Genomic DNA, 12,215 nt, shown 5'->3' on the forward strand with positions numbered 1-12,215 from the left:
GTAGATAAGGGCCTGGAAGCCCCTCCATTAGATAGACGCCCATTTGTCCTGTCTATTGAAATACAAGTTGCAAGCCTGGGTTCAGCCGTGTCCTACATGTTGCTTTGAGGTTGTATGAGCAGTGTTGCCTTATGGATGCCCCTGTTAGACCAGAGCTGCACCTTTTCTACACCTAGGATCTTAGTTTAAATACACCCGTCGGGGTTTATCAGAGCAGAGGGGCCCCAGATAGAGAAGGGTCTTATGTGAAAGTCATTGCTTTGCAGTGTAGACCGGTACAGCAATAAGTGACGTTAATAGAGAATTTTCCTATTCTGTAGAGTCTCGCCTACTATTGTCGTTTTTATTTGATTTACTCTCTTGCCACATATTTATATGACATGTCGTTGTTCCTTTTTACTAAAATGTTGTTCTCTGCACATTTGTCTTGAGGTGTAGGAAAATGTTACTGCTTGTAGTACTAATTTTCAGTGTGCTGTTTAAAGATGGATGTGAAGTGAGTGGGTAAGTACAGATGGGGTAATGCACTGTTAGAGTTATAACATTATTAAATACAAGTTTATCTTTAGATGTTATGATTTATCTTTCTTATATTTTTTTTTTTTGCCGTTCCTATCTTGTCTGTTAGTGGCACCTGCTGTCTTATCTTTAGTAAATGACTGGCATACAGTTTGGAAGGGGTATAGGGGTACACCTTTGTGGTGATGCTGAATCCAATGGTCCTGCCTATTTCTTCTAAAGAAATGCTCAAGTCTTTAACCAAACAAACTTCACTAAGAAGAGCTTCTGTCATTGTTATGCTACAGGGGCGCTGGATTGTCCCAGTTGGATTTTACAGACCACAACATAGAAACAAAGCCAGTGGGTATGAAAGTGACCAGATCTCCCCATTCCAGGGTCACTCTGAGGATGTCCTCAACAGCCGGGATTACATTTTACTAATCAAAATTTTCATTAAACGGGGCACGACAATAACACATTTCCTTTTCCTGATAAGAGCAAAATCCTTCAGCTCTCCAGTTAGTCTGAGCTGTGGCTATAATCGTGGGCGTGTTTGAGGGGTCACTTGTGGCTAACATAATCTGTGAATAGTTGATTTTCCCTCTGATTCTCTCCGGGGCTTTGTTACCTTTCATTTGGATTAACCCAAGCCAGAACAGGACTGATTTCCATGAGATTGTAGGGCCCTGCTTGTGTCTTCTCCATGCGTGGCATTGAAAGTTCCTACAGCACATATACAATGATTACCTGGGGACTTATGAGGGGTATACAGACCTGTGAAAATTGTCTCCTAAAGCAATTGCTTTTTTATTTTTATTTTGTTATTCTGTGTATGGCCATTAGCTAAAAACAGATTTCTTGCTTTAATTGTTAGGCTCTGCCTCACTTTAAGGCTCTGCCTCACTTTAAGGCTCTGCCTCACTTTAAGGCTCTGTCCATCACCAAAAGTCCCATAGTTCCAGTCACCTGAGCCGTAGCTGCATCTCTCCTTAGGCTGCGCTTATAGTGCCGGCGATAGCGACGCAACGGTGATGTCATGCTGCGGTCGCTGGAAAAATTGTCTTGAGTTCTAGCGATCGGGACCAAGCCGTCACTCCGTCGCTTCTACTATAAGCGCACGCGATGGCGGCAATACATTGGTTTTGTCGCGTTGCCGGCACTATAAGCGCGGCCTTAGACTGACCAGATCCAGCAGGTCGGACACTCGGACGCTCTGCTGCTTGGAAATGTCTCCTTCCAGGCCAGCGGCAGAGTGTGGCACTCAGCGGACTCTCAGTAAAAGGAAGAGAACAATCCCGCACGCACATTATAAAATCAGTGATTACGCGGCCGGAGCCTTATTTTCCCAATTCAGATTCTTTTCCATTTGGAAAAACACAGCAGTTCATGATGGTTTTTCCCCTGTTGGGTCGACATTATGTTATCACCGCAGAACCTAATGTCAATTCAGGTCCTCAACCCCCCCCCCCCCCCCCCCCAACAGGTCAGGTTTTCAGGATATCCCAGCTCGAAGACTGAGCCGCTTGTGCTGAAGCAGGGACTGATCCACCTGTCATGAAGCATGGATATCCTGAGAACCTGTCCTGTTTTGGGGGGCTTGAGCACTGGAGTTGAGAACCCTGGTATAGTGTACACTGCCAGATGAACTGTTCTTGATAATTTTATAACCCCAATATACATCTGCATTTAACTGGCTCAGAGGACACACGCGGCTAAACCCTGGGACAGAGGAGGACAACGTGGACCTGCAGGAAGTCCGCTTTTATTTGCATGAAGATGCCATTTCCTCTTCCAACAGACACCATTTTGTCCTCCCTGCACTGGTTCCAGTCTCCCTGGTTTTTATCTGATGGTACGTGAGAGAGAGAGAGAGAGAAAACACCTAATCGGGCTTTTGTACTTTACCCACTTCAGCCTTTTTCAGCCAATTTAAAGACCCAAACTCGCACCCCACCCCTCTCCACAGATTAAACGGCTTGTTTATCTCCCACCAGGACTTGGGGCAGACTCTTCAACCCTTTCTCCAAAGGGGCCAGATCGGGGGGGGGGGGGGGGGGGGGGTTAAAAAGAAGTATAAGGGCCACATGGGTATTATAATATCATTTTGGATACATTTAAATATATATATATATATATATATATCTATATCTATATCTCTTCTTGAAGCTGGGATATGCTGGAAACCTGGGGGTGAGGGGGCTTTCGTAGCTTAGTCAGGGGCTGTACCTTCAAAATGGTGATAGGGTTTGTTTGGAGGGATGGAGACTTCACCCCCTTCTACGTAGACTTTCGTTAGCCACATGTGAACTCTCGCTGCCCAGGGTCATAACGGCAGATCTGGTTGTAAAGGCCATGTCCAAGTGTGTCATAGTCTGACCAACACCTAGGATCAAATATAAAAACAACCATAATTTGTAAGAGATCACACAGCACATCGAGATCAATTGCTAGAAAGTCGACAGAATGTTCTGCTATTTCTTCCCCCAGATGTTGGTCGGTGATAGTGTAGTCGGAGGGCGATGATCGCAATGGTTATACTTGACTTCTTTGGTTGATAGGTTTGGTTCTCCATGCCACTGGTTGATCCAGCCTCTCCCGTTCTCCAGGTGAGACGCTGGACCTTTTGGTGGGTGGGGGGAATGGGGGAGGGGGGTAGGGTGGAAGAGTTTGGGAAGGTGTCGTGACACTAACGTTGCCTCTGTAGTGGAACCAATGACAGAAGCTATTCTTGAGAATTTTCAGGGTGGCTGTTCTGCGGCAGATTGAGCCAGTCAAGCTGGGCAGAAACCCTCGCAAACCAAGACCAAGGTAAGGTCACCTTTATTCCACGGGAATGCTTAAAACCACGAGAAGCTTATGCCTATGGTAACATTAATCAGCCAAGATATACCCATTTAACTCTTAACAGTGCTATAGCCAGCATTTATTATTTGCTTCCCATTATACATTTTTTTTTTATTATTCATGAAATGGCAGAAAAGATGACAAATGTGATTGCCACGTACGCCTGCCATAGCTGTTATTTAATAATTGTGGTGTGGCGAGACACGTTCCATGGTATGAATGTCTTCCTCTCCCCCAATGACACTGGAGGTGCAGACACTTCTGTAAACATCTCTGCGAGGTTCTCTGAAAACAGGTCTGTGAGATCAACCGTTCTCTTTCTAAGAGCTGCTTCTTCTTTACGTTTATTTTTTGTTTGTTTTTCTTCCCTATTCTGAGTGTATTATTGGTAACATGGTTCATTCTATCACAGTGCAAGTCTGTGTTATAAGCAGGTAACCCGAGTTCCCTTCCCTAACGGCCGGCGTTCTGTGTCTTCATAATGCAAATTCTCTGCCTCTCCCCAAGTTCTGCTTTGCCTCCAAAATAATAATGAGCTTGAAAGCCTGAGCGAGCCCTTCAGAGCCGACCCCCTTATAGGTGTGATGATTTGGGATACGCTTAAGGACTTGGACTCCACAGACTCTTCTTGTGTAACATTTGATCAGAGGGAAGGCAGGCTGGGAAGTACATAATCCCAGCACAGGTTTATCGCCAGTACCCGCTGATGCTGTTCATTTTCCAGAGCTACGCCTAACCTGTGCTAACACCGTGCCAATTGGTGTTGCTCGATCCAACTCTACAGACTGTCTCTGATGTACAAGGACTGGAAGAGACTTATAGCTCTGTCACCGTAGGCTCTTGTTGGATCATCCTCTAACCATTTAAGTCACGTTTTCTGGTCATTTTATTTCCCTCGCTTCTTGATGAAATCGCACAGTGAAAGCAACAAAGTTCCGACCAATAAAGATTGCCATACTGTAATTAGGGATTCTGCTCTCTGCAGGGGAGTCTACGTCCGAGAGATCTGTCTGCTCAGCAACATAGGATAGGTTAACCTGGTCAATGCTACACGTAAATGGAAAGTGTAAATGCACCTGCTGTGCTCAGTGTTATTTCTGAAATGTTTGTCAATGAATATCTACTGTTACAGAAGTGCTTGTCCGACTGTTCAAATCTTTTATCTGTGGTGGTATGTTTTAATTTTTTTATTTTGCATTCTTATTTTTTTTAATTCTTTTTTACATTCCCCTGAATAAAATTGTGTTTTCTCCTAAGTTCATAGTATTTTATACCTAATACTGTTTTCTGCTCACATCTCCGTGCTCTAGCTTTGAGCAAGCAAGTGTAAAACACATGGATTTGTTGAGGGGGAGAGAGCGAGCGAGAGAAAAAAAAAACCGCTAAGTGGTCTCGGTTTGAAAGCGGTGGTTGAAATGTGCACAAAGTGGGAATATTTGATTTGACATTTTCGAAGAAAAAGAAAGAAAAAGCTTTTCTGGGTTTACAAGTGAAGAGTGCGCCAGGATTTACATGTGTATTGTTTTTAATTTCTCTCTGGTATTTTCTATAACAATCTGCTGATATTTATTTTCAGGAATTTATTGCCAAAATGTCCTTCTCTTCCCCGTACAACTGTAGGTACAATTGTTCATTTTTATCCAATGCGCACGTTGACAAGAAAATGCCGTTTTTATATTTGCATTATTAAGAGAAAAAAAAAATCATTTTTTATTTTGACGTATTTTTTAAAAAAAAATTTTTATTTAAATGTTCTAGTTTTGAGTAATTCTAGTTTTATTTTTAATTACTTTCAGCTACCTGATCAAACCCATTTTATGTTAAGTTAGAAGATTGCCAGCCTTAAAGGGTACCAAATTCTGCCACTCTTCCAATGAAGGTGTTTGTGTAACTGCTACATGTTAACCGTTCTAGGAAAGCTATTGAAGGGGGGCTTTTATCTGCTTTGATATTGACACAGACCTACTTTGCACCCACACTCCATCTCCGACTGATGGCCTGGTCTACAAAGAATTCACATGGATAAATTACTAGGAAACTAAAGGGACAGCACACTAAAACCACCGCACTTACACTGCATTTTATTGAGCAGGGAGGGGGACACGAAAACGCCACCTTATTAGTGTTACACTCTCACCTTCTACTTTTGTTCAGTGTTCCTAAAGCGTTGTGCTCCGAGCCCATTCGCGGTTTTCTAACTTAACATAAAGGTTGTCAGCAGTGTTGAGTGAGACTGGAAGAGGAGCTCACGCCCTTCTGCCTTTCTCCCTGTAGGCGTTCGTAGTGAAACGTCTCTTGGAATACACGCAGCAGAACGACCCGGACCTCACGTACAGCTTACTCCTAATGTTTGGGCTCCTGATGACGGAGATGGTGCGTTCCTGGTCTCTGGCGCTCACCTGGGCCATGAATTACCGGACCGGCTCTCGACTCCGAGGGGCGATACTGACCATGACCTTCAAGAAGATCCTGAAATTGAAGAACATAAAGGAGAAAACCATGGGAGAGGTGGGCAGCTGCAGAATAGAAATGGGTTTTTATACCTGCCCGTGGAGGCATAGGCCACAGTAATAATTTTCACGAGTCGTCCACTACAGCAGAGGGCTTTTCTGGAGAAAGTTTCATGGCATTTGCTTGGAGATCTGGAACTCGGCATCTTTAATAAATGGCTGGGGACCGATGTGTGTCTGTTCTTCACCCTAAAGGAGATTGAGAATTACATATTTATTCTCTGTAATGGGTCAAGTGGCTCTGATCTGTTGTCCAATTCTATGTAACTCGCTGTTGCGGATATAAAGGAAAACTTCACATTGGCTCTTTAAAATATACAGCATATCTCCAATTAAATTGTGTTCCCGACATGCCAAATGCTCGGCAGACAGCTGGTTTCTCTCCCCTGCCCTTTTTTTTTTTTTTTTTGCCCCTTTTGTTTATATAATTATGCATACCACCTCTCGGTCAAACGGGCATTTTCCGCTCAACACATAGGCTTACGACCAAAGTGAGGAGCTGATGTGATGAAAACACACAACAGGCTTTATCTTTACAAACTAACAGTAAAACATTCAACAATAAATTAGAATTTTATCGAAATATTCTTAGTATCCAGATCAGGAACAAAAAAACATCAATTATGTCACTGCTGTTGGTTCACCTTTAGTGCTCTCACAGCATCGAAACTGTACTAATGAGCTGCATGGAAGGCAATAGCCAGTTACCAGCGTTCGTGCCCGAGACTGCCGGAGAGTCTCGCCCAGCTTGTAGTAACTGTGCCCTATTTGTGCGTTCCAGCTAATAAACGTGTGTTCCAGTGACGGGCAGAGGATGTTCGAAGCTGCGGCAGTTGGCAGCTTGCTGGCCGGCGGACCCATTGTTGCAATATTAGGAATGATTTACAATGTCTTTATACTGGGACCCACTGGCTTTTTGGGCTCTGCCATCTTTATTCTCTTCTACCCAGCAATGGTGAGTCATTGGAGGTCACATGGATGTAGAGGGGTGTAATGGCTGAACAGGCCCCCTGCATGGCTATCCGTGTGGTTCATGTGGCATGCTTCTCGGTCATTAAGGGCCATATTTAGTAAGTTCTGCTATGTAGTGATGTACCGAGTACCCGGACATTTTTCAGCGACCCGGAACTTACCCGGACCCGGCAGCAGGGGGTTGGGACCGGCACCGGGCAGAACCGGCGCTGGGTAATTTCAGAGTAGCTGAAAATACTTCAACACTTGCCTGCAGCCGGCGATGGAAGGTGAGGAAGACTGCGGCGACATCTGGCAACAGCAGCAGGTATCGGTGTTCAGCCGTCGGGAGCAGCGGAACACAGCACACAGCTGATGCCAGTGGCAGCCGGGTAACCATGGGACCGGAGCAGGAGCGTTCCTATTGGACAGCCAGCTCCTTCCCAACTGTCCACTAGGAACGCTTCTGCTCTGGTCACATGGTTCCCCGGCTCCCACCGACATCGTGCTGTATTCCTGCTGCTCCCGCCGGCTGAACACGGACTTCTGCTGCTGCCACCGCCACCAGGACGTCTGCTGCTGCTGCTCCCAGATGTTGCCGCGGTCCTCCTTACTCTTCGCAGCTGTCTTTCTCAGCCTGCAGATAAGTGCTGCCCGGGTACCCAGCCGGGCACTGGCACAATGGTTCATTTTGCTGCGGTACCCGTTACCCTGTTTTCAGAAAATGTAGGACCCGGTACAACACTACTTCTGTGCCATAAGACTTCACATGGCCTATTCACATGCATGGATCAGAAGGTGTCTTCCTGCTCTGGAGACGGTCTTACAGCTTAGCACTGCCGAGCTAATCTGGTCCTAAACGTATGGCATAAGTACAATATGACTTCTATTGTGAGTAAATATAAAGGACAAGTGACGTAAATGGACTTTATAGCAGCTGTTGTCCTTTTTATGAGGGGCCAATATATTGCATAGCGCGGCTAAGCTTCCTTGCTTGTTTTTCACGCCCCATGCAGATGTTTGTATCCAGGCTCACTGCATATTTTAGGAGAAAATGTGTGTCGATCACAGACGAACGGGTACAAAAGATGAACGAAGTCCTCAACTACATCAAATTCATTAAAATGTACGCCTGGGTGAAAGCTTTCTCTCAGAACGTTCAGAGTAAGTGCCGGCGCTATCCTGCGAGCATGTGTATACGGATTTTCTTGTTTCCTTCCTTTTTAGACATGATTCACTTTACATTTTGTTACCGGAGTACAGAATATAAGTTAGACGTCAACAAGCTTAAGGCAGCAAAACGTGAAATCTTTTGTTTAAAAAAATCAAAAATCAGTTCTGTAGTATTACATAATCGTAACTGTTTTTATTCAATTTGTATTCAACTCTTACTGCGATTTTTAATGAGTTAAAGCATACTTTGCTTTCTGTAGCCGGTTTTAGCCACCTCCCCACCAGCGCAAGATCTATTAGCACTTTGCTGTTTGTGATCATTTGTTGCAAATGTTCCCAGCAGTTTGAGCTGCAAACAGTAACAATAGATAATGTTACCGTAGTAATATAAGGATACATTGTAGCTGCTGAGTTGCGCTGCCTGAAGCAGCTATTATGTTAGGCCACGATTATAGTGGATGGCGTGCGCACGCGCCTCTCGTGAAACATGCACGGGAGGCTGGAGGTGATGGGGGGCGTGGCGGACGTGTCACCAGGCTGGTTTGCCCTCATTGGCTGATCTGCTCACATGATGCGGCGGTCACGCTGCAAAAACAATTTCATTTGTCTCCTCGGTTATCTCTCGCTCCGTAGCGCTTGGTCGTCTGCACTGTGTGCGTTTTCATTGGTCAACATTAATTTGTTCCGGCAGTGCACGCATGCGGCCACTATAATCGCAGTCTTGGGCACAGAATCAGGATTTTGACAGATTTATAACAGCACCGAACCATTGCCAGCTTAGGTAACCATGTAGAATAAGGCCTCGTCCCCACGGCTCGCGGACAAGATACGGCCCTCCCTGGGGCCGCCCCCAGTCACTCCCTGCGCGCGCCTGCAGAAAGCGCGATGCGCGATGGCCTTTCCCAAAGGCAAGATTTTTTTCTTTTGGCGTGGCGGCCGTGTGAAGGCCACGTCGCGGCGGAAGTTCAGCCAATGAGGGCGAACCAGCCACGTGGCGCCATGCCGCGCCCCGGCCAAAAATCTTGTCTTTGCTCCCCCTGCTCTCTCTTGTCTGGACGCGCGACCCCTAGACCACAGATCGCAACTGTTGCGCGCACCGCCGGGCGCTCCGACGCGCGCTTGAACGCAGTGACTGGTGCTGTGGCCGTACACATTGTGACATGCTTTACATATACAGATAAGGCCAGGTTTTAAGGATCTCCCAGCTTCAGCAGAGGTGGCTCAGTCAGTGGCACTGATTGAGCCACCTGCGCTGAAGCATGGTTATCCTTAAAAGCTGGCCTGTTGGGGGGGTTCTTTAGGACTGGAAGCGCCCCTTCCCTGGGGCGCAAGTCGTTGGCGGCGCACAGCGGATGACTACAATCTGCGCGGTTTCTTTCTAGAAATCCGAGAAAGCGAGCGGAAGATCTTGGAGAGAGCCGGATATTTCCAGAGCATCACCGTGGGCATCGCTCCCATCGTGGTGGTGATCGCCAGCGTGGTGACCTTCTCCGTGCACATGCTGCTGGGATACGATCTCTCCGCCGCACAGGTAAGCACGCGCCGAAGCTCCGCGGAGGTTCCGCGGGGTCCAAAGAACGCGGCGCCCGCAGGGGTCACTTGTAAATGATGTCAAACCGGTGATTCTCAGCCAACTCCAGTTCTCAAGGGCTACCAACACTGAAGCAGGGATATCCTTAAAACCTGACCTGTTGGAGCGGTCGTGAGGACTGTAGTTGAGCCCCCCTGAATTAGTACATGACCGTGAAACGCTTTAACCCAGGAGGGGCCAACTCCAGACCTCAAGGGCTACCAACAGGTCAGGTTTTAAGGATATCCCTGCTTCAGCACAGGTGGCTCAATCATTGGCCCAGTCTTCAACTGCACCACCTGTGCTGAAGCAGGGACATCCTTTAAACCTGACCTGTTGGTGGTCCTTGACGACTGGCGTAGGCCACCCCTGGATTAAGATTTCCTCTGTTGATTGTGTCATAAGAATTGATTAAAAACGGTAAAAAAAATAAAAAATTAGAAGGAATTTTAAAAACTCTTACATTTATAAAAAATAAAAAGAATTACATGTAAGATGGGATTTTACGTAAAAACAAACACGTGGAAACGTGGAATTAAAATGCTTCTGATGTTCCGGGAGAAGGAGCGGCTCAGTGAGTAAAGACACTGACTGGCACTGAGTTTGAAGCAGAGGAACCTGGTTTAATTTCCGGTGTCAGCCCCTTGTGACCTTGTGCAAGTCACTTTATCTCCCTGTGCCTCAGGGACCAAAAAATAGATTGTAAGCTTCACTGGGCAGGGACGGTGCCTGCAAAATGTCTCTGTAAAGCGCTACGTAAAACTAGCAGCGCTATACAAGAACATGCTATTATTATTATTATGTATCTCCATGCACAAAAAGGCTGAGAACCACGGATATAATGTATGAAACCTAGAAGTGCCTCGTTTCCTAGGGGCAGCTAACTTGCATAATGTCATTCGGATGTTCGTATTAATCTAAATCATTCCATGTTTACTGCACTTTGGCCCATGTGAATAAGATCACACGTGTACATACTCATGTATGTGCGTCACTCATGTACTGTGTGTGCGTCACTCATGTACTGTGTGTGCGTCACTCATGTACTGTGTGTGCGTCACTCATGTACTGTGTGTGCGTCACTCATGTACTGTGTGTGTGCGTCACTCATGTACTGTGTGTGTGCGTCACTCATGTACTGTGTGTGTGCGTCACTCATGTACTGTGTGTGCGTCACTCATGTACTGTGTGTGCGTCACTCATGTACTGTATGTGCGTCACTCATGTACTGTGTGTGCGTCACTCATGTACTGTGTGTGCGTCACTCATGTACTGTGTGTGTGCGTCACTCATGTACTGTGTGTGTGCGTCACTCATGTACTGTGTGTGTGCGTCACTCATGTACTGTGTGTGTGCGTCACTCATGTACTGTATGTACTGTGTGTGCGTCACTCGTGTACTGTATGTACTCTGTGTGCGTCACTCGTGTACTGTATGTACTCTGTGTGCGTCACTCGTGTACTGTATGTACTGTGTGTGCGTCACTCGTGTACTGTATGTACTGTATGTGCGTCACTCGTGTACTGTATGTACTGTATGTGCGTTACTCATGTACTGTATGTACTGTATGTGCGTTACTCATGTAGTGTATGTACTGTGTGTGCGTCACTCATGTACTGTATGTACTGTATGTGCGTTACTCATGTACTGTATGTGCGTTACTCATGTAGTGTATGTACTGTGTGTGTGCGTTACTCATGTACTGTATGTACTGTGTGTGCGTCACTCATGTACTGTATGTACTGTATGTGCGTCACTCATGTAGTGTATGTACTGTATGTGCGTCACTCATGTAGTGTATGTACTGTATGTGCGTTACTCATGTAGTGTATGTACTGTATGTGGTCACTCATGTACTGTATGTGCGCCACTCATGTACTGTATGTGCGCCACTCATGTACTGTATGTGCGCCACTCATGTACTGTATGTGCGCCACTCATGTACTGTATGTGCGCCACTCATGTACTGTATGTGCGCCACTCATGTACTGTATGTGCGCCACTCATGTACTGTATGTGCGCCACTCATGTACTGTATGTGCGCCACTCATGTACTGTATGTGCGCCACTCATGTACTGTATGTGCGCCACTCATGTACTGTATGTGCGCCACTCATGTACTGTATGTACGCCACTCATGTACTGTATGTGCGCCACTCATGTACTGTATGTGCGTCACTCATGTACTGTATGTGCGTCACTCATGTACTGTATGTACGCCACTCATGTACTGTATGTGCGTCACTCATGTACTGTATGTGCGTCACTCATGTACTGTATGTGCGTCACTCATGTACTGTGTGTGTGCGTCACTCATGTACTGTATGTACTGTATGTGCGTTACTCATGTAGTGTATGTACTGTATGTGCGTCACTCATGTACTGTATGTGCGCCACTCATGTACTGTATGTGCGCCACTCATGTACTGTATGTGCGCCACTCATGTACTGTATGTGCGCCACTCATGTACTGTATGTGCGCCACTCATGTACTGTATGTGCGCCACTCATGTACTGTATGTGCGCCACTCATGTACTGTATGTGCGTCACTCATGTACTGTATGTGCGTCACTCATGTACTGTATGTGCGTCACTCATGTACTGTATGTGCGTCACTCATGTACTGTATGTACTGTATGTTCGTCACTCATGTAGTGTATGTACT

At 46.1% G+C, this 12,215-nt stretch overlaps 1 protein-coding gene across 6 annotated transcripts in view; it reads left to right on the top strand.

Annotated features, from left to right (window-relative positions):
• Positions 1-12,215, top strand: part of ABCC5 (ATP binding cassette subfamily C member 5) — a 73,734-nt gene that overhangs the window by 22,865 nt on the left and 38,654 nt on the right. For all 6 annotated transcript variants that reach the window (XR_012788060.1, XM_075570884.1, XM_075570883.1 and 3 more), the window contains exons 6-9: positions 5,620-5,853; positions 6,637-6,810; positions 7,823-7,970; positions 9,362-9,510. Coding sequence is in view for 5 of the 6 variants with exons in the window: in XM_075570884.1 (XP_075426999.1) it covers positions 5,620-5,853; positions 6,637-6,810; positions 7,823-7,970; positions 9,362-9,510 (705 nt within the window). In the remaining variant the exon portion in view is untranslated. The remainder of the gene's footprint in view (positions 1-5,619; positions 5,854-6,636; positions 6,811-7,822; positions 7,971-9,361; positions 9,511-12,215) is intronic.

This window comes from Ascaphus truei, chromosome 14 (assembly GCF_040206685.1).
Source record: "Ascaphus truei isolate aAscTru1 chromosome 14, aAscTru1.hap1, whole genome shotgun sequence".
Taxonomy (NCBI): Eukaryota; Metazoa; Chordata; class Amphibia; order Anura; family Ascaphidae; genus Ascaphus; species Ascaphus truei.